The sequence below is a fragment of the Acomys minous genome, assembly GCF_964271855.1.
Source record: "Acomys minous genome assembly, chromosome: 4".
Classification (NCBI taxonomy): Eukaryota; Metazoa; Chordata; class Mammalia; order Rodentia; family Muridae; genus Acomys; species Acomys minous.
In genome coordinates this window covers 41,959,813-41,986,372 of record NC_140486.1, presented here as the reverse complement: position 1 = coordinate 41,986,372, position 26,560 = coordinate 41,959,813, and the positions used below count along the sequence as shown (strand labels likewise).

Here is a 26,560-nt window from a genome sequence, read left to right as displayed (position 1 = left end):
TGGGAAGTGTGTACAGTCTAAGACATTATAATACTTGAGAAAGAAGATGACCACAGCAACTTAGGCAATCCATGTACTATTTATTAAAGATATCTCTTCATTCTGTTTCTCAAAGGTAAGAATCTTATTGCTATGCCAGAAAACTTAAATATTGATATCAATGCTGTAATTTGGAAGATTGGTTTCTGGAGCCTTCATTATTCAATATTTCTGAAGTGACATTTATGAAGACCAAGATGTTGTGTTTATAAATAATTCAAACAAAGACAGGAAATATCACTTCTTATGATCAAGTCTAAACAAATTAAGAGACCAAATGAAAAAAATAGAGAAAAAAAATCACCTACAGGCACTTTTGATGTCAGTCAATAAAGAAACATAAGACACCTGAATGTGACTCAGACACCCACTGTTATCAAGAGTGTGACTAGGTGTTATAAGGTACACTTGGTGTCCTTGCACTCAGGACACTGAGGCAGGTGGATCATGAATTTGAGACTTGTTAGTAAGGTAGCAGAAGAAGAGTGCATAATCAGGTTAACCTAGAAGCAAAGCTTATGCTTGCTTTTTATATCATAAAGTTACTAAACATAAAAGCACTGTGTGGTTGTGTTGAGTGGAAAATGGAGAGATTGAAATTTATGATAGTGAGTTTAATCCTAACACTCAGGAGGCAGAGAATTTCTGTGAGTTGAGGCCAGCGTGGTCTACATAGTGAGTTCCCGTCCAGCCAGTACTACATAGTGAGATCTTGTCTCAAAATAAAAATAATTCAAACAGCTTTATTTCATTTTTGATGAAGCACTAATACATAACTTAGGTCAACCTTATATAAGGTAATATTTGTGTCCCAATATTAATTTTTTTCATCATCATTGTTCTTTTCTTATAATTGTCAGAAAATCTATCAAATTAAATACTTTTGTCACAATTATGATTTCTTTTGATCAAAATGATGACATTCTGATTATCAAATCCAATAGAGCTCATCAACCATTTTAAAAGACATAAAATCATCCTAGTTATTGAAGTAAATCAATTAAAATTTTCAAGTAATTTCCAAAATGAATTCAAGTGTCTTGAGATAAATGAAACATGTGGAACATACATTTTTAATGATGAAGAGAAAACAACTTATTTTGCATATAACACATACCATATGAAGTGATTACACTAACCTCTTGTGTTTAATTGGGCATATTTGACCCAGATTTCTTCTACTTTAACTTGCTACAGTTTACTTCAGTACACTTTATATAGCACATTATGTTTCAAGACAGAATTTCCTGCTGTGACTGTAACTTTCCCTTTGTTCTTATTTCTGTTCTCTGCAATGAGCTATGACGTGTCACTCTTTGATGTGTCTTACATTTAAACTGCCCACGACACTTAGTAGGTTCATTTAACTTATACAAAGATATATTCCCAGATTTGAAACTTAGACTATGTAGTATAGCTTTAGTTTTAGCTTGTAGAATTAAGGAATTATTCAATATCCTATATTTCAAATTCTCAATTCAGTAACTTTTCATTTTTTTAACAAAATAAAAATAATACAATGGCTTGTGATTCAATTTAAAAGTTAGAAATCACTGCCCTTTGACTGCATTAGTGATTTTTAAAACCAGATACTGGTCCACCAACCAAAAAGCCTACGTAGACTGGATAAAGACCCCCTACACACATATGTGACAGATGTGCAGCATGCATAACAAGCTCATTCTTGCCCTGAAATGTTCATTCTGATGACGTTCTGGTGACAATGAAGAACACTGCTCTGCCTCAGGTACATCTGGATGACTTGGACAATCCAAGGTACACCCAGCAGCTTCATTTTCCTGTGCTTACTCATCTGGACCACAGCCACATCGGGCTTGTCTGAAAGAGACACACAGAGAAGTAGAGCTCCATCTGTGAGTCATCCCTTTAATGTTGTGGAGCCTTAGAGGGAAAAAAGTAGGGGATGCATTGATTGCTAGGAAAATGTAGGTTACTAGAAGAAAATAACATCCTCCATTAATAAGGTCTAAGGTGCGACTCACATAATTGTTTTCCTTCTTAAGACTGATGAGGCACGTGAGGCATTTCTTTAAACTGGTGACATCCTCATAAATGCCCAAAGTGTATAGGGCTACATATGGTTTTAGAAGGAGATTTTTATAAAGAAGGTGGAGATCCCAGCAACGTTCATGATGTCTCTCTATATATATGTGTGTGTGTCTGTGTGTGTTTTCTAGGGTTTCTGGGAAGTGTCTTGACAGAGCACCTAAGCTGAGCAAAGCAGCCTGATCTGAGTGAGCTAGCTGGCACCATGAAAATAGCAGGTGTCTTTCTGCTCCTCTCCCTGGCTCTTCTATGCTTTTCCTCAGGTGAGTTTTCCCTTAAACTTAGCATCCCCATAGTTACATTGGAAAAGGGGAGAAGAGCAGATCTTCATCACTTTTCAAAGCTTCTAATGATTTTTATGTGAAGAGCAGTTAGGAAAGATTATGCATCATGACAGTGGTAGTGCTGATGATGACAATGATGCTGGTAAGGATGATAAGAAATGTCACTCACTGAGCATGTGTTCTGCTCTAGGCTTGTACCAACGGTTGTCATAGATCATCCATGATTTTTTGAAAGGGGTTTGTATCTATTGTACATAGAATAAAATTACTAACTTACTTACAAGAAGTCGGTGGAATTTAGAATTTGTATTGAGGTTTGTGCTTACTTGTAAGAACAAGTCTAGAAGACAAATAATTGGCCTTACAGCTAATCTTGGCTTTTCAGGGGGAAAAAGACTTTCCTGTCCCCTTTTTTTTTATTCTTTCAAAGAGACCGAAGTAATCAAAATCGAAACAGGAAGGGAGATAGAAACTCAATGTTGAACTTTGAAAAGAAGTTAAGCCTTAGAATGAAGAAGCATATTCAGAAAGACAAGTAAATTATTCTTCAGATGGGCAATATCTTGGACCACTTACTCTAAATGAGCAATAGGCATACATCCTTCAACCAAGGTGGTTCAAAGTCACAATGTAAAGTAATATCCATCTGGAGAAGAAAAGGCTGCATTTCTAAGCCAAAGGAGCCACTGATGAATAGAGCCTTTTCCATTTACTGTCTTTTTTTTTTTTAAGTCTTTTGGTTAGTGGGCAGAGTGTCCACTGAGGTAAATAGACCCATGGTACAGTTCCATCATTCCAACTAAAATCCTGGATCACCTAAGGAAATTTCTCAATCTTTTTTGATACTTTTTCCATGTGTAAATGTTGAGAGATGAAACTAAGCTTGAGGGAGCTGGAGGTGCTTCCATGGGTGGTGTATCAATTTCTGAGACAGTAGATGACAAACATTTTGGCTTCAAGGTTTTTAAATTATGGACATATCTAAAAAAAAACCTTAGAGATTAAATTGATAGAGAAATTTCACTATAGTTACTATATTTACTGAAACAATTCTTTTAAAATACACATTAAAAAATTAGATGAAAGATTCCTGTAATGTTGTCAAGTAAGTTTCACTGTTAAAACCAAACTATTCCAAAATCTTTTCCTGAGATAGCATAAAGTTATACTTATTTTAAAACTTAGTCCCTGAGGTCAGTTGTTATCTTTTGTAGCTTTTCCTTGTAAAGATGGCTTTACATTAACAAGATAAATGCATCAGATGTCATTCATGGCAATGTTGTGCACAAGGTAGTTAATGCTGAAACTGAAAAAAAGAAAAAAGAAAAAAGAAAAAGAATTTAAGTCCTAGCATTACCATCATTCAGCTCTTTGACACTTTTGAGTTTTCTACCTTGGGAATTATATAGAAAAATGCATATAAAGAGCCCAATATAGTAGATAGGGCACAATACCTGTTCAATAAATGTCTTATAGTAATGCCATAATTAAAATAATTAAACCATTGAGAGGATTTACAAAAACACAGACTCCTCAGCACTGTCTAGTTTCATAATGTGTGACTTTCAAGGAAGATGGCAGAAGCCTCTGTATTCATAATCACCTCCTCTGCCAGTTATGAGTCAGTGATGCTGGGAAAGCTTCTGGAAGAGATGACGAGACCCCTATGAAAATTAAAATTGTAGGATTTTTCCTACATCCATTGACACATTGCACTTGGAAGTGTGCTGCCAATCATTTCTGAGTGCTGGCCCACATTGGAAGCTGCATCAGTCTGTACTTCCCAGCGGAAGAAGCCTCAGGCTTACATGCATGAAAGCTATTGGTGCATTCACAGCTGCACAAAATGCACTCCACATCAAAAACCACAAATGTTGATTTTAAGAATAAAGAAGAGGATGAGGGAAGTAAGGCTGCATAGGGACCCATCTTCAGGCATTTAGAGAAATAGAAAAGACACAGAAAATGAGGCATTGGAAAGAGGAGGAATCGATCTCTAAGAATGTATATTTAGATCCTAGCTTTAAAAATGAGATTCAGTAGAAAGGGCAGAAAAGCAACCCCGAGTTCAGTAAACAGCAAGCTTTCCCACTGCCCACCACCTGTGCTTTCCGTGGAAAAGGCAAGGGCTGCACCTTGTGGTTCTGGTTAGAGTCTTTCCAACTCCACTCCCACAATGAACAAAAAGGGACACCAAGGCTATGACATGAATCTCTAGATCTTGAACCTCAATCTTTAATGTAACCCTAATCCTCAACGAAAGCATCCCTTCATGGTCTACGGCTCCCTAAGAAGTGAGCAGACATTTAAAAAAAAAAAAGAGGCATTCTGAGGCTTCACTGCAGGGCCAACAGAGGAGGTATGCATCTTTCTGCCAATTTTGAAGGTCTTATTTTTCGCACCTTCAGAAATTACAGTGTTTGGAATTTGTGCTTTTTTTTTCAGGTGTCTTCAGTCAAGGAGGACAGGTTAGTACTGATCTGTCTCTATTTTTCTGCCTAGGTGGCATATGGCTACTATTCCTTGGCTAGTACAAGGTTTGTCTATGCTATAAAAGAAGGGGGCGGGGTGTGAACAGAAAGGCCGAATCAAGAAATCAATGGGAAGATCAGCATTTAAACTACAGTTTCTCCTCTTATACAATTTTAAGTGTAAAGGAGTTTAAACCTACATTGTTATATATTGTCAGAGTCTTGTGGTTACGCACAAATATAGGATGGGTATGAAATAAAGTTTATGTCCTAGCCTTAACTTAACCAGGTTATTGAGCTAAAAATTACTCCATCCTCAAGATTGAAAATGCCACGGCTGTTAAACTAGGTACTAATATTGACTCTGTAGAACTGGCACTTATTATTAAATTCACAAACAAGGAAAAATCATTTGGAAAACTGTAAATATTTTATGTGGATTAGTTACTGATATGTAATTCACCCCCTCTGATAGAGCTAGAAGAGAGGTCTTTGGTTTCGTTTGTTTGTTTGTTTGTTTTTACAAAAGTAAGAAATGAACAAAATGTTGTGTATGGAGGAAACAGAGTTTACAACACCCAAATGTAATGCAAGTTGGAGATAAAGTCAGAATAGCTTCAGATTTCACTCATTAAGAGTTTTGTTTTGTTTTTGTTAGTTTTGTTTTTGCTGTTGTTCTTTGGTTTATTCAGCAACATTTTTCTGTATTATTTTTTTATGTAACTATTGAAAACTTTTACAAACAAGAGCTAATTTCCTTGCTGGTCTTGCTTATTATGTTGGGCATTTGAAGTTGATCTGAATACTAGCTTTTTAAATCTTAGAGTATCCAAGAACTCTTGTCATCAAAATTCCCAGACAGTATTGCTAACTGATTGGGCATACAAAGTTAAAAACTACTTTTCAATTCTTGTGTATGCATTATTCATAAGTTTGTTTTTAATTTTAGTATATCATAAATTAAGATGTATCTTAAAACTGATGGTGTCTTGTAACTTGTCTACATGTGTATATTTTTATATAACCAACACATACACACACATAAATGTGCTTATGCTTTTATATGAAGGTGTGTATCCTACAATGTACGTGCTCAAATAAGTCTTATACTACAGTTTATACTAAATTTAGAAGCAAATCAAAAGGACTTAAGACTCAGGCAATGTTTCATACTCCATTAGATTGTAAAATAAGATGATGCAACCATTGCATACAAACCTACATAATTCTAAAAGATTTTAAATTTAACCACACAAGTCACATCCTTTCTTGGGATTTTTTCATTTCTGAGAGTTTAATTCTGTTTCATATCAATCATGTATTATCTTTCATTTGTTTATCCTGCTACTTTACATTTCTTGAAGTCTTACCGTCTGCTCGTTTTAGGGTCAGCTGATACATTTTCTAAATATGCTATTCCTCGTATAGAATGTTGAGCAAAAGTTGAAGTGTTAAGGAGTTTGAATCTGCATTCTAAACAACTGCACAGATGATACCTACACAAAACAAAATCTAGCAATTAAAAGAATAGTAACAGCAACCAAACTGGACAATGAAGGACTGACCGGTTCTGAAGTCAGAAATGTGAAGGAAATGTAATTCACAGTTACTTGCCATGTGCCTTTTCTCTTCTCATTACCCTTGTTTCCACATCACTAAGATGAAGGCTGAGGTCCACTGAGATCTAACGCCTCTTCCTGCTCGAAATATTTGAATTGTTATGAACCAAGCCTGCACTGCCAAGGCTGCCGCCTAGGAACTATAAAGTACTCGAAAGGTTTTGCCCTCCCAGACCACACCCAAGCGGCCTTACTCTTTCTTCTTCTTGGCCAGAGGGAGAAGGAATTACTGATGTCATGTACATGCTAGTTCAAGTCAGACCCAGCCAAGACAAAAGGAAGTCAGGCTTCCTCCAGCATTCCAGCGATCAAGTGATTCTTTTCAGGCCAGGAATTTTGTCCGTGACACATCTTCCTGGAGATTATAGTGCGTGCTCCTAATTATAGGCCTTTTTCAAATTTCACATTCTTTTACAACCATTCTTCAAGGTATCGGGGTGTGCTTGGTCACACCCACACATGTAACCTTGGCTCTGGGAAGGCTGAGGCAGGAGGAGAATTTAATGTTAAGGCTAACCTAGTTGACGTAATGAATTCCAGACCAGACAAGCCTAGGCTCCAGACAGAATGAGTTTTCTGCTTTCCTAATCTCCACTTTCTAGGGCTTGAAGTTTGGGCGTGATACCCTTTAAAGGGTAGTTTAAATGTATGGTCCCGGCGGCAGCTGGTTCTTCTGTAGAACATTTTGGCATAACTAAGCATTGTTTTTAAAGATAAAGACTGATTAATTTTAATACATTTGTAAAACAGTGTCTCAGTACTGAGATGAGTTCGAAATTCTTGGATCTTCCCAATTACCTTTGTTTTACATAAAACTAATGTGCTGACAGTATTTAGAAGCGGTTTGGGGGTGTTAGACAGCATCCACAGTGTAACTCTAGATGGAACAAAACCCGGAAGCCTGCTGAATAGAATGCAGCTAAGTCTCCCGCTGCAAAAAGTGAGGGGACTGCTGAGTCCCTATGGCCTTAGCTGTAATCAGCTGTAGACAGCACCATGCAGTCTCTGTAAAAGGTTTCAGGAAGTAGTTTTCTAACAAATTGGATGTGGTGATTACTGCCTTCCTGTCTTATGCAAAAAATATGATGAAAACAATCGTTGAAAATAACCTTTCTCCAAATGTAGAACGGTTGCTACCAGTAGGAAATCTCTTACATAGAACTGAAATTATGGGATTGGTCCAGACAAGAAATACTAAAGACTTTTTACAGGTAGTAAATTGGAATTAACAAAGAAGTGAAGTTAAAAAAGAAAGAAAAGAGAACAGTTCAAAGGAGGAAGTAGCCGGGTCAGTAGAGAGCAGGCTAAGGACTTGAAGAGTGGAGCTGCCATGAAAAGGAACGATTAGAAGGCCAGTTCAGAGAAAAGAGGGGCATGTGCTTGGGAAATAAGTAATTCTTAGCTATGACTTCAACTGGTGGTTGCAGGTTTCTCAGTCCTCTGACATGAAAATTACAGATTGAGTTACTGATATTGGGATGGAACAGGATTATTTGAGAAATTACATATTCTTAAGGAAAGTTAAATATTTAAAATTACTTTGAAAGTAACAACTATTAAAGAGGGGAAAATCAAAAAGTGAAGGAGGTAACTGACACATTATCAATTTGGGAGTTTTTAAAAGATGTGGGTGATCAAGAGTTGCATATGTCATAAGAAGCTGGCAAAAGTTTTATTGGTAACCGGTATGTTGGTTCTCGTAAGCATGATTTTTGGAGAGCACTGCCAGGAGAACAGAGGCACATGAAAGGGGGAGGCTAATCCAGACCAGTGGTTCTCAACCTTCCTAATGCTGCAAAGATTTATGAAGTCCCTTCTGCTGTGTGATCCCCAACCATAAAATTACTTTCATTTCTACTTCATAACTGCAATTTTCCTACTGTTATGTAAATATGTATGTTTTCCGGTAGTCTTAGGCAACTCCTGTGAAAGGGTCATTCAGTCTCCAAAGGGGCCGTGAGAACCACTAGTCTAGAACAGAGATGGATTCAGAAGACTGGAATTGATAGAGGATGGAGTTGGAATTGACTGGAAATTTTTTTCAACCAGGGGAAAAGATATCTTCCATCTTGAGTCCATGTGCTTTGTATGCGAGGGTGCACATTTTCATCGGCTTGATTTTGTAAACTTAAAATGTTAACCATCCTGCATCTTTAGTTGACTTTAAGTACATTTGTGCTCAAATCTCAGTATAAGTAAATGGTTATATTGTCTCCATTAATAAATACGACTAATCTGAGTACTTAAATGCCATGCCATTCTAGGAAAATTTTAGGAGACAACAGGTCTTTGAAGAACCACAAGGATTCAGGACAATACTCTGTTTGGTACTCAAGATCCTGAGAGAAATCTTGACTATCAAAGAAAATTAAATCAAATTTCTTGTTAAATCTGAAAGCAATCCAAACAGCATTAAAAATAAATCTTATTAAAATTACCAAAATCCTGGGATGGGATACAATTTACCTGGCTGGTGTTTATGGTCCCATTCTTCTGTGTGGAGCTTGATGTGGCTCTTTTAAAGCATCTTCATTAGAGAGCATTTCCATTCTCCTATTGTCTCCCCCTATCTTGATCTGCTTTGACTCCACTAAGAAGCCCTTTATTTGGATGTCGTTCAAGAGCCTACAAAATATAAAGAAGAAATTCAGGCAGATTGAAAGCTATGCCAGTAATAGTACTTAATATTTTTCTTCATGTGGTAGGAGCTATCCTTTTATCCCTCGAGATGCCTTATAAAAGGAGCTGTTCTTTTGTTTTGTTTTGGTTTGTGTTGTTTTGTTTTGTTTTGTTTTGGTTTGGTTGGGTTGGGTTGGGTTTGGTTTCGTAACTACACTAGCATTTTGTGCCTCTGCAACACCCAGGTTCGTCTTCTGACTGCTGTGATCTTGCTCAGATTTTTCAGTTGAATGCAGAGGTTCTTCTACATATAGAAGCAGCACTGAGGCAAGAAGGACCACATATCCCATCCAGCCACAGAACTGAAGACAGAAATGCTTTATTTAAGCCATTTCAGTGAAAGTAGTCATTGTTACTTCTCAGGCCATCCAAGCTAGAAAGGCACTGGAAAGTACCTATTGCATGGAAAAGATTATAAGTGGAAACATCAAGGACCCAGTTTTCTTTAAGGGGCTAGCCACTGGGAATTTTACCATACTCCAATGTGTATATGGGCAACACAAATTGGACTTGGAGAGTTGTCTGACTTCTGTTTTTTGGGTTGTTTGTTTGGTTGGTTTTGGGAGAGGGCAAAAGGTTGGGAGAGTGGACCTGGGATGGATGGAAAGCAAGTGTAATCGAGGTGCATTATACAAAATTCCCAAATAATTAATAAAATATTATATTGGTGGGGGGAGGAGAAATGCCTCCAATAAGGAAGCTTCTTTCTATAGTCCAATCCAAGACCATTTCAAATACTCCACAATGCCTATGCAAATCTTATGCTACATTTGGTCTCCACATTGGGCCTGAGAACAAAGCACAACAGATGTTTCAGTGGTGTTTTCTTCATTAAAATACACAAAAACAGGAATTGCTTCACTTATGATAACATAACCAACAATGAGAAAGTTCTAGAACAGGATTCTCAGCTCACTGCAGGGGTCTTTAAGCATCCCACTATTATGCAGAATGGATTCTGCAAGGGTTCAACAGCAAGCTCCTTTGAGGCAGCTTGTTCTTGTTCGCATATTAGCTAATCAGTGTGAATTTGTTCATTAAAACCCTTGGCTCTTCCTAATTTTTTCCCAGTGATCAGGAAAAGGTGAGAAGTGAGCTTGAGGAGGGCTGAGGGGATGAGAACACTGACAGTGAATGCTCTCCCCAAGTGCCTGTCTTTATATCTGCTTTCCAAAGGACAGAAGAGGCTGGATCACAAGATCAGAGGGCCGATTGCGAGGGAAAGGTGTCTTAAGGCATCGTCTCTTTCAAGTAAGAGACTTTCTTGTTTACTTCCCTTAATGTCTGAGATTATAGACCCAGGTGCCTTTTGCTCAGCTTGCACACAGCTGTAGCATTTGTCACACACTGTGCTGCGGTTACATCATCTCCTCTCTCTTCTCTCCTCTCTAATGAAGATGCATGGTATGCATACTGAGATGCTACTCACTACCAGGTCCCGGTCTGACCAGCATCTATCACTGTGCCTTCCATATTTCTGTTTCTCATTGAGCATTTGGCAAATAAACAAAAGATCAAAGACAACACTGCAGTTCACATTCTTTTGGTTCTCAAGGATCTATCTGTGAACATGTATGATTAATGAATTAAATTCCATAAAGGGCTAAGGAAAACATGTTCAGAATTTATATTGTCCTGCAGATTTTCTAGGTTTAACTCCATTTGAAAACTTAAAAGAGAGGTTATTTATATGGGAGAAGCATAGAGGATGAGTTTATATTTTAGCACAGCGAGGGCGCTCATCACCACACTTCCTCACCTCAGTGTAAGATGCCAAATTTCAACAAAAACGTACAATTAATGCTCCCAGGTGCCTTAAACATGTGCATGGTTATTTTTCAAACACAATTGTATGACTACCTCACTGAAGGTTTTCCTAATCAAAACCTGGACAAGTTTGTCAGCATATAATGGTGTCTGTCATCTTAAACAAGGGATTTCTCTTGCCAAGGCCCATACATTTCACTACTATCTTATTTCAAAATTACAGATTTGTGTATAAGGTATATAATGCAGTGTTATAGGGTAATGTAGATAAAATATAATAAAATGTTACTATAGTAGAGTTGATATACCCATCACCCCACACTGTTAGGCATTGCTTGTTTTGTGGTAATAAACAGTTCAACTTAATCTGTTATCTGGAATTCTGAATGCAATACCATTGTAGAACCTATAGTATTTACGTTGAACACTCGAACTGATAAGCTATGTTAATGAAATTTGTCCTGATTATAAGCATGGTCAAGGATTCAAAGTGATACTGAGTCTGATTCTGTCAATAAAGATGTATTATCATCCAACTATAGTAGATCATTGGAAATTCTGGACCCAAAATTAAGAAGTAACGTGTTCAAGCACTGGTGAGGTACTCAATTGCAGATGTGAGCTAGTTTTTTATCCTTGCAGCCGAATACAAGTCAATATACTTCTCAGTGATATTAGTAGGTCAGCTGAAATAATCTCTTTGAAAGTGGTTAACTTGTATGGAGACATTGAAAAGCATGAGCATATTACTTTAATGGAAGTAGAACAAGATCAAAGCTAGTTTTCTTTATTAACATAAAAATAACACCCCATTATTCTTTGCTGATATTTGGAGGAGTTTTGTTCAAAGATTTCATGTTATTAATATCCTGGAACTAGAGGTACACCAAATATCAATTCTATTACTTTTAAATTGGCAAAGATCTTACTGCTACTTATCAAATTATTTTTATTAGGGTAATTAGTAGGATGTGTTACATTGATTTTCTGTGACAGGACTTCTTAATTAGACATAACAAATGTTCTCATGAGACTGAATGAAATTTTAGGATCCTTCTCAACAGAGCAGCTTAGGAGGTCATTAATAAATTACTATAGTACTCACCAAGTCCAAATTCTAAAAAAAGATTCTTAGAGCAAGTCAGTATAAAAAACATTAGAATTTTATTTTCAATATATAATAAATATACGATGTTGCATCCAAAGAAAAAACTTACAAGCTCCATGTAATGTCTAGAAACTCCCCTGTATTCCAAGTTTTGACAGGATGCAGAAGTTCTACTAGGATAATATTAACATGGCACATGTGTTAAGAGAATGGCATCTGTCACCTAAAATCACTCTCAACAAGATCAATTTAATGTTGGAGCAAAAAGTTTACCTTATAACATTTGACCTTATTAATTTACCTGTAAGTGTACTGATGTTTTTCTCAAGTTCCCACATCCTAATAAAAGGTCTCAGTGAAACAATATGTGCTACTTAAGGATCTATTTCAGGAGGCATTGTGCTAAGCTCCTGTTCACATTACCAGTCTATTAGACAGGATATTAATGATGTTCTTTCTCCATTGTAGATTAATTGTGGTGAGTTCAAAGACCCCAAGGTCTTCTGCACTCGGGAATCTGACCCACTCTGCGGCTCTGATGGCCAGACATATGGGAATAAATGTGCCTTTTGCAAGGCGTTGGCGTAAGTCTTGTTCTTACTACAACTGTGTCTTGTGAGAATAAACTTCCAAAGTTAAACTAATGTTTTCAAGAGGTAGCCTAGAATGTTTTATCCATATCCCTACAGAGACCGGAAAAAAAATAGTCTTCAGAAAATGAATTAAAAATAAATGTCTCAAAAGCAAATGAAATTGCATAGAAATTATTTCAAGAGATTTAAACTACTTTGTAACTATTATAATGCGTTTGGGCATTTCTTTGTAATGCATTTTGCATGGAACAATTTACCTTTAATAATTCTTACACTTTTCATCATTTTATTTTACCTAAATATTTATTCACTTTCATTCTGTGTCTTTAAGTGTTTTGCCTGCGTGTATTTCTGTGCACCATGTACATGCCTGGTGCCCAGGGAGTCCAGAAGAGGGTGTCAGACCACCTGACACTGGAGTTACAGATGGTTGTAAGCTGGGTTCTGGGGCTTGAAAGAGGGCTCAGAGCAGCCAGCTCAAACACTGAGCTCTCTTTCTAGCTCCACTTTTCCTTATTTAAAAAAATAGTTTATTGTGTCAATGTTGATTTTAATATGTAATCAACATGTTAATGCGTGACCTATCTATGCAGCTCATTGCCATGTTTTTCCTCAGCAGAAGTCCAGGGAGTGGTGTGAGATTTTAATGAATGGAAGGGCACATACCTGATAGAACTTGCATGTGCAGGGTGCTAGATGATGCAAAATGCTTCAATATTTGGCCCATTTTCCTGCCAGAACAGGACTATGACTTATCGTTTATTGGCAGTAGTATCCTTCCCATCTACTTTCATCTACTTGACAATGAGTAACAGGTATTCAAAACTCTAAGGACTAAGAGCTGAGGTTGGTTTTAGATTCGCTCCCTTCCAGATAGATGAGGGCATTCAATTAGCTTCTGCTGAGTAGCAGTAAAGATATCAACAAAACCAGTAACCGGATAGGTGGTGCCATATTTAAAAATGTTCTGGACCCTTTGAAAAGCACTGAAGATAGTGCAATAAATATATGTTTATTTGTCTTTTTCATAGGAAAAGTTCTGGGAAGATCAACCTGAAGCATCATGGGAAATGCTGAATTATAGCCAATGTTTTGTTCCAGCTTGCCTGTCTTCTCATTCTTATTTTTTTGATTTCTGCTTTGACTTTTCTTTGGCAATACCATAAATTCATAAAAAGTAGAACACAATTTTTATTCTGTATTTTTCCTATATAGGTCAATACGTCTATTTCTTTTGACTGTCAATAAAGCAAATTCTGCAGAATTGATTACATTTTGTCTGAGATTAATAAAACAAACTGATACAACCAAGAACAATGAATGAGAGTCATTAATTTGAATCAAAATCTTGCTTTCCTTATTAAAATACACCACACACCACAATGAAGTCCTGCAAAAATGTCTCTCTTTTTCACTTTTGGAATTTGCATGACAATAATAAAGTGAATATTAATGTTATTCTAAAATATGTTATTTAAATATTAGATCACAAGATGTTGGTGCTTCTTGATTTCAGGAAAGTTAATTTATATAAAAATGAAATGTGGGGCTGGAGAGATGGCTCAGAGGTTAAGATCACTACCTGTTCTTCCAAAGGTCCTGAGTTCAATTCTCAGCAACCACATTGAGGTTCACAACCATCTACAATGAAATCTGGTGCCCTCTTCTGGCCTGCAGGTGTTACATACAGGCAGAACATTGAATACTAAATAAATAAATCTTTAAAGAAAATGGGACATGCATCCTCTATGAAGACTGTTTTCATCTCTCTTCGAAATAGTGTATTTGGACTATATAATATTTAAACACACACGGTATTTGATTTTTTTGGAAACATCATGAGACATTCTGAAGTAAAGAAATGCTCAAACTGAACAGTGAATATTTAACAAATACTGATTATTCAGTAAAAAAATATGTGAAAAAATCTCTTAAAGAAAAGAGAATCTCATTGTAGGACGGAAAAACTGTATCGAGTGTTAGGAATCCAAAGATTTGCAGCAATTTAGTTATAATCTGCATAGCAGCTCTGCTCTATGAGAGGCCACCATCTCCATGTAGAAGTTCATTTCAGTCTAAGAAACTGGTGCAGAAGTCTTGGGAACCAGTCACTTGAATACTTATGTGCACTAGAATGTGATTTTTACAAATAATGCCTTCCTGGGGAAAATCTCAGTTAACACATATCAAGATTTACTTGAATGCAAGGACTTTGACTCTGTTAAAAACCTTGACATGGGTGTCCAATCTGGACTAGACCTTGTTCTAGTTGCTTACAATAACATCTGTGAATGGACGTAAGAAGAAGCAATAATTCTTCAATGGCTAATTGGATTGATGTTTAATAATGGAAAAATAAAATAAAAAGTAGAAGCAATAAATATGGTAAGTAAAAATATAGTAAGATGGAATGTGATATACACTACAGGAAAGATATTAAGTAGACTCTGTTAATATGGATGAAAATTCTTAGGGAAGAGCAGGAGCCAGTGGAACATAATGGAGATGAGAAAATTACTCTAGCAAGTATCCTGAAGAAGAGCAAAGGTAGACTCTAGGTCACAATCCTTGAGGTTGAAGAATGCCTAGTGTGTCTAGTTGATACATTGGAGCTAAGAAAGATTGTTGTTGAGGGAGCAAAGAACAGGTTGCTCAGGGAGAAAGTAAGAAGCCCAAATTGTGTGGCGTGGTGGTTATGGTTCAGGCTTTGGCTTTGACCTTGATGTACAAGATATGTCTTTAAGTATGAATGTTAATATCACTTGTCTGACTTAAAGATCAGAAGTTTGAAAAATAAAAAATAACTACATAAAATGTAGTTTGGGATACAGTGAAAGATGTATGGACTTTCAGTCAATGCAGCACAATGTGAATCATGACACTTAAATAAAATTATAAAGTTATTTATCTATTTTTTGATGTGCCTTCAAACACCAAAATGATTACAGGTCTGAACCTCTAAATTTAGTCAAACTCCAGGTTAGATTTGGACAAATCATTTTAGCTTCCTTATCTTGTTTTGTAATTTTGTCCTGATATTTTGTTTGTTTGTTTGTTTAATTCATTCATTCACTTTACATCCCAGTCATAACCCCCTCCACCCTCCCCTCCTGGTCACACCCTCCTTCCCTCTTCCTCATATCCTCCCTTATCCCTCAGAAAAGGTGAGCCCCCCATCCCACGTACCCATCTCAATATTTCAAGTCATATCAGGACTGAGCACAACCTCTACCACAGTGGCCCAACAAGGGAGCCCTGGCAGGAGGAAATGATTGAAAATCATGCAAGAAAGTCCTTGTCAGAGACAGCCCCTGCTCCTTTTACTAGGGGACCTACATGAAGACCAAGCTGCCCATAGGTTACATATGTGTAGGGGGCCTAGGTCCAGTACATGCATGGTCCCTGGTGCTTCAGTATCCACACCCCTACCCCGGCTCAAGTTAGATGGTTCTATTGGTCTTGTGGAACTCCTGTCCCTTCAGGGTCCTTCTATACTTCCCCCAACTCTTCCACAAGTCTTTCTGCACTCTGGCCAATATTTGGCTGAAAGTCTCAGCTTTTCGATGTATTGCTGATTGCGGCTTCTCAGAGGACAGCGATGTAAGACTCCTATCTGCAAGCATAGTCAGTAGTGTGAGGGGTTGGATGTCTCTCATGATGTGCCAGGCATTTATTTGTTGGACATTCCCTCAATCTCTGCTTTATATTCATCACTGCATATCTTGTAGGTAAGCTCAATTTGGGGCCTAAGTTTTTGTGAATGTGTTGGCGTTTTCCTCCCTCCACTAGGAGTCCTGTCTGGTTAGAGGGTGGCATCTTTAGTCTCCATGTCGTCCCCCACTACTAAGGATGTCAGCTAAAGTCACCCCTATCCTACCCTGTCCCAGGTCTCCATATTGTCTAAGAGATGTCCCTGCCCACAGTTTATCTTCTCTCTACAAGCCCCCTGTCCTCCTGCCCAACCCCTCTCCACATCTGGTCCCCATCATCGTTTCCCTCAGTACCACTTCTCTCGTCCTGTTCCCTCTCTTCGAGCTCTTCCTCTGTCTATTCTATTTCCCCTTCTCAGTGAGACTGAAGCATCCTACCTTGGGCCTTCCTGGTTGCTTAGCTTCTTTAGGTCTCTGAATTATAGTATGGTTATCCTGTACTATATGGCTATATTTGCTTATAACTGAGTGCATAGCATATGTGTCTATCTGGGTCTGGGTCATCTCACTCAGGATGATCTTTTCTAGTTTTACCCATTGCCTGCAAATGTAATGATTTCTTGGTTCTTAGTAGTTAAGAAGTATTCCATTGTGAAAATGTACCACTGTTGCTTTATCCATTCTTTGGTTGAGGGACATCTAAGTTGTTTCCAGTTTCTGACTATTACAATTAAAGCTGCTACGAACATGACTGATCAAATGTTCTTGTTGTGTGGTGGAGCAACTTTTGGGTATATGCTCAGGAGTGGTATAGCTGGGTCTTGAGGTAGGGCTATTCCCAGTTTCCTGAGAAACATCCAGATTGATTTTCAAAATTGGTTACACAAGTTCACATTCCCATCAACAATGGAGGAGTGTTCCTCTTTCTCCACATCCTCACAGCATGTGCTGTCATTTGAGGTTTTGATCTTAGCCATTCTGATGGGTATAAGATGGATTACCAGAATTGTTTTGACTTGCATTTTCCTGATGACTAAGGATGTTGGTTAAGCATTTCTTTAAGTCTTTCTCAGCCACTTGTGACAGCTCCATTGAGAATTTTCTATTTAGCTCTATACCCTGTTTTTAAATTGGATTATTTCTCTAACATGTATTTTAATTCTATCATATATCCTAAGGCTTATTTCATGGCTGTATCTGCAAGTAGGCAAAATAACATTTACAGCCTAGTTCTAAACTATATTTAGGGATATAAAGAAAAATATATATATATAACATGAGAAGCTATATTTCTTAGAGGGAAAGGCAATCAAACATTAGCAATCAAAATGTAAGTATTTGGGTTATAGGGATGTATACATTTATCAGGATTCATGGTTATTATGTTAATATAAACATTCAATGGTCTTAACTGTGACATGCATAGGCACTGATGCCTTTAATTTAATTTAAACCACATGAAAGGTTTATTAATAGGCAGATTAAATATGATATGAATTGGATTAAATATCCAAATGGATTCTTAAGAAAGGCCAACAAAATGGAAACAGATGGTAGAAAATGCTTCAAGAAATTTTGGAAGAAAGGAAATCAAAGGGTTCTGATTTTGCTTGTGTGTATGAATAAGTCCTAAGGATCTATTTTCCATGTGGACTGTGGTGATAATTTAGTATTAATACTGAAAATTGGTTAAGAACATTATGATAGGCAGATTTGGGCACAGGGGTCCCGCTCAAACTAAGGCACCAGCCAAGGACAATACAGGTGGTAAACCTTAAACCCCTACCCAGATCTAGCCAATGGATAGAACACTCTCCACAATAGAGTGGAGAGTGGGATATTACTTTCTCACATACTCTGGTGCCTCACCTTTGACCATGTCCCCTGGAGAGGGAGACCTGGTGGCACTCAGAGGAAGGACAGCAGGTTACCAAGAAGAGACTTGATACCCTATGAACATATACAGGGGGAGGTAATCCCCCTCAGGAACAGTCATAGAGGAGGGGAATAAGGGGAAAATGGGAGGGAGGGAAGAATGGGAGGATACAAGGGATGGGATAACCATTGAGATGTAACAAGAATAAATTAATAAAGGAGAAAAAAATGAAAAAAAATGAAAATGGATCGTAAGTATTCTTACACATGCATGTAACCACATAGAGTGGTTCGTGTGTAATCTTTTGATTTTTTTTCTATGCATGTGCATGTAAGAACATGACTTATACCTTAAATATATGATAAAATGATATAAGACTAAATGCATGATATTGCAATCCACACATATGTGTGTTCTCTCTAAAAGTTATTTTATAAATGGATAATATAAAAAATAAAATGTAATTTTTAAAAACTACTTCATTATTTTTAGCTTTTTTAATGAAAATATTTAAATGGAAAAAATCACAACCTCTTTCTTATATACAAAGACAGATTCAGCCGTTAGTTGAATGGCTGAATTTATCATTTCGTTTTGCTGAAAAAAAAAATCTTTCATTACTGTGATGTTCAGGACAAAACATACTCTTTCAAGTATGATTTGTACTTCTTGTCCTAAAAACAAAAATCATAATTAATTAGTTGATCTCAGTCCTCATAACTATCATCATTATCATCCTAGCATGAGATCAGAAAGGGAACATTCTAGGAACAGATTGTATCAAAAGTGCAATCATTAACTACTCTTGGGCATTTTTACTGCTTGTTCCCATTATTGCCAAGTTGTATCTTTCTCAGTTATCAGAGTTTTTCTTTTTTTTTTTCTTTTTTTTTTTCTTTTCTCCATGTATTTATTTATTTATTTAATCACTTTTCATCTGGATCCTAGCCCCCTCCCTCCTCTGCTCCCAGTCCAACTTCCACACTTTTTTTTTGGTTTGTTTGTTTTTCTTTTTTTTTTAAATACATTTTTATTAATTTATACATATTACATCTCAGTTGTTAGCCCATCCCATGTATCCTCCCATTCCTCCCTTCCTCCCACTTCCCCCCTACTCCCCTCCCCTCCCCTAAGTCTGTGTCTGAGGGGGACCTCCTCCCCCTGAATATGCTCATACGGTATGAAAAATATTTCGCATATCAATGACTAAGCTTTAGTGAAGAAGTGCTGCAGAGGCTGACAAGGTTAAAGTTTCCTTTTTTAAAAATATATCTTATTAATTTATTCATATTACATCTCAATTGTTATCCCATCCCTTGTATCCTTCCATTCCTCCCTCCCTCCCATTTGCCCCTTACTCCCCTACCCTATGACTGTGACTGAGGGGGATTTCCTCCCCCTGTATATGCTCATAGGGTATCAAGTCTCTTCTTGGTAGCCTGCTATCCTTCCTCTGAGTGCCACCAGGTACATACACAAGTGTTTAAAAAAAAAGATGCAATATGAGAAAATAAAGTCCTAGAAAATAGTAACACAGAGATCAAAATAAACCATTAATAATGGTAACTAATCTATTTACTAAAAAATAACATGATGTAAATTTAGCAGTGGCAGTCTTTTTCGTGACTGTGAGGACAGTGTGTTCAGCCATCCCAACTTACTGCTGTCATTTCTTGTCTACCATGATGACTGCATCCTCTTGGACTCTCTGCTGAGTGGCATTGGGAATTTCTAATTGAAGAGTGAAATGACTCATAAGGATAGAACCCTTCAAACTCCAGAAAAGGCATCCTAACCAACAGGTGTGCCAATGACCACACAAGAAGCTAGAAAAGTGAAACACAAGGCAACATGTCTCCTTTTCAAAAAAAAAATCACAAACCTTCAACTGATGAGCTCAAATATTCTCCAATAGGTCAAATATGTCACATGGAGATTTCAAACATTTCCTGTTTAGGGACAATCAATGGCCTGAAAGTGGATGCAAACATGAATTTAATCCAGGCCACAGAGGGGAAGATGAGAAACAGTGGACGATAATGTCAAAGAGTAACTATGAAATGTCACAATATAAATGAAAAAGTCAACAACAAGGAATAATGCTCACCAAGGAGATTTAAATTTTAAGAAAACTTATTAAGGAAAATATTGGCATGAATCAAGCACAGCATATAGTGAAAATGATCACCAACAAATATCACTAAACAGGAGAAATAATATAAAAAATTGTAGGAAATTATCAAAAATCTACTGTATCCTGTTAAGGGGAAAGCAAAAAGTATGTATGATCACAATATTCAAGGTACAATTCAGAAACTAAACCTAAGAATTCACCAGATAAAATCGGGAATTGAGAAAAAAAACTGGCAGCATGGAGAATCTACTTAAGAAAACTATAGCAGGAAAAAAAACCCCACAAATTTAGAGAAGTGGAAAATCAAACACCAAAAACCATTTCAATTCAGCACCACCAAGCCTGCACTGTAGAAGGTACTTTAAAGAATACTTATTATTCCCAATTTTCTGAGAAAGCACCAGATTGATTTTTAAAGTGGTTGTGTAAGTCTCCACGTACACCAACAATGGATGAGTGTTCCCTTTCTCCATGTGCTGTTGCTTGAGTTTTTTTTTTATCTTAGTCATTCTGATAGGTGTAAGATGAAATCTCAGAATCATGTTGATTTGCATTTCCCTGATGACTAAGGACACTGAGCATTTCTTTTAGTGTTTCTCAGCCGTTCGATATTCCTCTCCTAAGAATTCTCTGTTTAGCTCTGTACCCCATTTTTAATTGTATAATTCGGTTTGGTGGTGTTTAATTTCTTGAGTTCTTTATATATTTTGGACATTATCCATCTGTCAGATGTAGGATTGGTGAAGATCTTCTTCGAGACTGTAGGCAAAGTGTTCTTTGCCTTACAGAATCTTTTCAGTTTCATGAGGTCCCATTTATTAAATGTTGATCTTAGAGCCTCAGCTACTGAGAATAGTGCTACCTCAAGACCCAGCTATACCACTCCTGGGCATATACCCAAATGATGTTCCGCCATACAACAAGGACTTTGGCTCAACTTTGTTCATAGAAGCTTTATTCATAATAGCCAGAAACTGGAAGCAACCTAGCTGTCCCTCAACTGAAGACTAGATAAAGAATCTGTGGTACATTTACACAATGGAATACTACTCAGCTATTAAAGGCAAGGAAATCATGAAATTTACAGGCAAATGAGTAGAACTAGAAACTATCATCCAGAGGAAGGTAACCCTGACCCAGAAAAGCACACATGGTATGTACTCACTTATAATTACATTTTAACTATATTGTAAAGTATAAACATATTATAATTCACAGACCCAAAGAAGATGAGTAACAAGGAGGACCAACTCCACAAAACAAACATCAGACTTAAAGGTTAAATCAGTCCTTTTGTAATGCTGGGTGATTTAATTACTATATCTCAACTCCAGATATGTCATCCATATTAAAACTAAAAACAATAGCTGACCTATATACCATATGCTACAAAATAAATCCCACAATACAGCAATGATTACCACCATTTTACTAAGCTAGCAGACTTTCTAACTACATTCTAAATATTTACTGTGAGACTGCCTCTCCATGTCAGAATCTACACTACTAAACTCTCACCAAAATTACTGCCTGAACAAGGACAACATCAATAGACATGCCAGAGTGGATAACGGGAAGGCCCATTAGAGATCAATCCTAATAAACAAACAAACTCAAACTACAGGCAACTGAGAAATGCTGAAATGGGAAGAAATAGCCCTCTCCATAGAAAAGCACACGAATTGTTATCTAATATTAAATGACCAGTCCTGAAAACATATACCATTATATGGAATTACTAGGTTATATTTAGGAAAAAATATACAAATATATATATATATGTACATAACTTCAATGAATGAAAAGAAGGAAAGGAGGAGTATATGAGAAGTTTTGAAGAGAGAAAAGAGAAAGGAGAAATGATGTAATGATATTATCACCTTAAAGTAAGAAAAAGTAGACACAAAATGAACATGTAGCAATCAGTAGCTTTTCTATACTAGAAAAAGAAAAATTTCCATGACAGAAAACAAACAAACAAACAAAATTCATTCTCAAGGAGTTTAATCTATAAATGCTGGAATGTTTAGTATATAAAAATCCTCTAATGATATATGCTTGGTTAGAAATTAATTACATTTGATTCATAAAATGCATTGATAAATTTCAACATACTTCCTCTATGAGGTCATATGTAGCCCGAGTTGACCCTGAAATAGAAAAAGTGAGCTTATATTTTTAACATGCTGTTGAATATGGTTTCCAGTAGTTTATAAACAATTATTGAATCTCTGTGCAATATTCATGCACATGTTTAATATCAGACTAATAAGTCTTTGTTTTTCTTCAATATATGTGAGGAATTGGTGTTGATTTTTCTTGCACTGTTTGGTAGGACTATCTAAGTAAAGTTGGCTGTATTGTGTAATCTGTTATTTTTTGGAAGGTTTCAATTGTTGGTTAAAAATATTTTCACTGGGCCTAGAGGGATGATTCGGGGCTTCAGAGCACTCGATGCGCAACCAAATGATCTGGATTTAGTTTCCAAAACCAATATGGCAGGTCACAAGCTTCCGTAACTCCAGTCCCAGGAGACCTTGTGCCCTTTTCTCACCTCTATAGTCACCAGGCATGTGTGCACCACACATGCATACATCAGACAAGCACACATACAAGTAAAATAAATAAATACTTAAAAATCTCCTTACTGGCAATCTCTCCAACCAGATTCTCTATTCCTTTATAATTCAACTTCAGAAGATCATGTATTCCTAGAAATACATGTTTCGTTTAGTTTATATACTAGTTAGAATATAGTCATATTCTCTTACACTGTTTTTATTTCTATAAATGAATAGGAATGTTTACACCTTCTAATATGATTTTAGATTTTCTCTTTTTATTTTTAGTCAATTTAAATAACATCTTTACCAAGTTGTTCACCTTCTCAGAGAAATATATTTGGGGTTTGCTTTTTATCTGTATTATTTAGCTAATCTTTATTTTTATATAGCTCTTAAAATCATACTGGATTTTTTCCTTCTTTTGTTAGCATTGGGTTTAGATTGTTGTTTTTGTCATTAAAAAATGGTATCATTAAAGAAAAGGTGGAGCAGCCATGGGCTGAGTCCAAACCGTGGATGCACAGCTCGTAATGCTGCTTCTGAAAGGCCGACTCCACTGCCAGAGAGAACCCATTCACACACAGAGAAAGACTAGAAAGCTCTCAAGGAAGATGTTAAACTCACCTGGGAAAACTAAGTCTGACAAACATGCTATCAAATAAAATAAAAAAGATAGAATTTACTAAAAGTTTCAGAAAGAAGATGTAAACATGAAGCTCATGGAAGCCAGGCTGCTTCTCACGAGAACGGAAAGACTGTACACGGCTATTTGCAGAAAGATGAACAGGGAGAGTCAGAAACCACACAAGTTTCAAATCAGAGTAACAGTGTGAATGGGAACAAAGAGGGCTATTTTAGTTTTTTGTATGAATAATATGACTTACATATAGCTCTCTTTAAATTACCATTATTAAGGAAAACCTCTGTTAATCCAATAAAAGCTACCTTATTTCTTGCAATAAACTCTTTGGATGTGCAATGCTTTGAAATATTTATAGACTTAGGCAGAGATCATTAAACACCATCTTACTGGCTATAAAGAAGCATTAAGCCCCTCCTATAGGCGTCATAATTAATTATAGGTTAATTTCTGGAAGTTCCTGAAAGCCTCTATACTTTTATAGGAATGAAACTGTAGAATCTCTCCACACTTCTCCATGTATGAGTCAATTCCCACCCCTCTAAGAACACTAGGTTTTTGTTCATAAAATCCTACAATGGGAAAAGAGATTTGGCCTCTATTTGTAGTAAGCAGTGTACCTTCCTGCTGTGCTGGACGCTATTACACTATGTTCCTTATGAGAAATAGCACATTGCAAAAATACAAAGAGGGATAATCATGTGTCATCCAGACAATCAAGAATAACAAAACTTATGTGTGAGCAACAGCAATGAAGGAAGGTACAGACCATGAATTTGTAAGAGAGAAGCGAGAGGGTATACTGAAGGATTTGGAAGAAAACGGAAGAAAGGAGAAATTATGTAATTATGCTATATTCTCAAAAAAAAAGAAATAATTTTTAAAAACTTACACAAAACAGTTCTCATGGAAATACTAATTTGCTTCTCTGGAATAAATTAATCTCCTCTAGAGGGAATGGGGTTGGGAAACATTTAACCTTTAACCTCACCATAAATTCAATACACAAATCTGTTCTTTTGACAGTCTGTCAGCCTACTTTCTCCTGAGAAGAATTGGGTTGTGAGTTATAAGATGTCTTTATTTGAGATCTAACAGAAATGATGAGTTAAGTCAGAATTTAGTAATGCTCAATAGAATATAGTATATGATATGGTATAATGCTAAATATAATAATAATTAGACCTCACTAATTTAATTTTGGGATAAGTGAATAAATACAAACCTTGTAAAGTCTCTATACACATTTTGAAATGTAATTCCAGGTGACTATATATAAACAGGATTCTAGTGATAGATATGAGAGAGATAACTTGCAGTTAAGTGACAGTCCTGAGATTCACTCAACTGCTGCTCAGGTCATGTGTTTACTTAAGTATCGTGTTTGCTTGTTATATTGTTTTATTTAAGAATTTTAATTTAACAGTTTACTGGTGTGTATTAATCTTTCAAATTCATGGCCTTTTTTCATTCTTGTTGTTACATACATACATACATGCTTACATACACACATATACACACACATACATACTTACATACAAACATACATACATACACATATAAATACATACATGCATACTTACTTACATACAAACATACATACATACATACATACATACATACATACATACTTACTTACATACATACATACATATACTTTTCCCCCAAATACAACCTGCTCATTCTGCACAAAGTTAACTTATATGCATGTTTTCAGGGCTGACAGTTTGCAATCTACAATTTCCAGGTGGAGAGAAGGCTCAGCATATGATGACAGTTGCTACCACCCCTGATGGTCTGAGTTCAATCCCAGAAAGCCATGAGGTTGATGGGGAAAATGCTGACTCCATACATTGTCCTCTGACCTCCAGATAAACTCAGTGGCATTTTATTGGCCTCTCAGATCTTTAATTTGTTACAGTCCCTTCAGAATTTTAAAGAAATGGCCCATATACTTTAAAAAATCATAAAATATTTACAGTGTTAATAACCTGTAGTAAATGAGAGAAGTAGGTACATATGTGCGTCTCTGTTTGGCTTCCTGTGTTTTGCTATGTAGTTGCAGGACTTCTCTATTAGAATTACTAGGAACCAAAGTAGCAGGATGAACTATACCCTGCTCTTTCCTACCAGGCAAACGTATTTAGCATGCTGGTTTTCTCCTTTTGCTTGGAATTCTAGAAATATGCTCCAGACTTCATAACAATTACCCCTTACATTGGTCTATTCACTAAATCAACCTTTAACATAGCTGTTCTTTTCCAAAAGATGTTTTTAAACTGAATTGTCATAAACATTTTTAGAGCAAGAAACTCTAAATCTTTCTTCTAAAACAGCACATTTACAAATATATATGATGATGACTACCACATTGATATATGTATCATCATATGCATGTGTGTGTATGTTTGTGAGAGAGGGATGAAAAGGTAGAGAAAGAGGGAGAGAGAAAAAAGGGGGCAGATCACAAACGGTTTTAAGTTCAAAGCTACCAGGGAGAATAACCAAGGTTAATGTGGGATCCCAGGTATATTCATGGTAAGACGTTTATATTTTCCCCATGCACAATAGTAGATTAATCTTGTCTGTAATTTAACTATTTCTCTGACAATCTTAGTCCCAGAGAACTAATGGAGTAACACTCCTGACCAGTTTTTAGATCTTATAAGACTCTGTATCAATACATAATTGGTATAGCTTGAATAAACTAAGTATAAACATTAAAATAATATCTTTATTGTTTTTATTTTAAATACTAGAATAAAATCCATAGTGTCTTGTGAGCTAAGCCCATACTCTACACTAAATTACATTCTCAAATCTGAAAGAGTCACTTTGCATAAAAGCTAAAAGCTTTCGAAAGTAATGACAAAGGCTTAAAAAAAAAACTGGAGTATTAAAGATACTGAAAAAAGGTGTAGCAATTTACATACCGTACAAAATATATAACACAACATCTTTCATATAGTAGTCTAAAGTGACACCAATTGACTTCACATGAGGTTTCTAGGTGATAGCATCAGGAAAGAGCCTCTAGTCGTAGTCCACACAAAGGTGAAAGGGAAGAAT

The 26,560-nt window shown here is 36.4% G+C and overlaps 1 protein-coding gene across 2 annotated transcripts; it reads left to right on the top strand.

Moving 5' to 3' along the window:
• The first annotated feature begins 2,136 nt into the window (after positions 1 to 2,136).
• On the top strand, positions 2,137 to 13,895 carry LOC311595943 (serine protease inhibitor Kazal-type 6). 2 transcript variants are annotated; one of them, XM_084779042.1, is made up of 5 exons: positions 2,137 to 2,369; positions 4,836 to 4,858; positions 10,336 to 10,410; positions 12,503 to 12,618; positions 13,659 to 13,895. In XM_084779042.1, exons 1-5 carry the CDS (start codon positions 2,312 to 2,314, stop codon positions 13,702 to 13,704), a joined length of 318 nt encoding a protein of 105 aa, XP_084635168.1. In that variant the 5' UTR covers positions 2,137 to 2,311; the 3' UTR covers positions 13,705 to 13,895. The 2 variants fall into 2 exon arrangements, with proteins under 2 accessions (XP_084635168.1, XP_084635169.1); XM_084779043.1 differs by lacking the exon at positions 10,336 to 10,410 and having other exon boundaries at positions 2,139 to 2,369.
• The last annotated feature ends 12,665 nt before the right edge of the window (positions 13,896 to 26,560 follow it).

Coding starts and splice junctions, on each gene's coding strand:
- LOC311595943 (XM_084779042.1), top strand. CDS start 2,312: ATGAAAATAGCAGGTGTCTTTCTGCTCCTCTCCCTGGCTCTTCTATGC. Junction 4,859..10,335: donor TCTTCAGTCAAGGAGGACAG/GTTAGTACTGAT, acceptor TGCTTTCCAAAG/GACAGAAGAGGCTGGATCAC. Junction 10,411..12,502: donor TAAGGCATCGTCTCTTTCAA/GTAAGAGACTTT, acceptor TCTCCATTGTAG/ATTAATTGTGGTGAGTTCAA.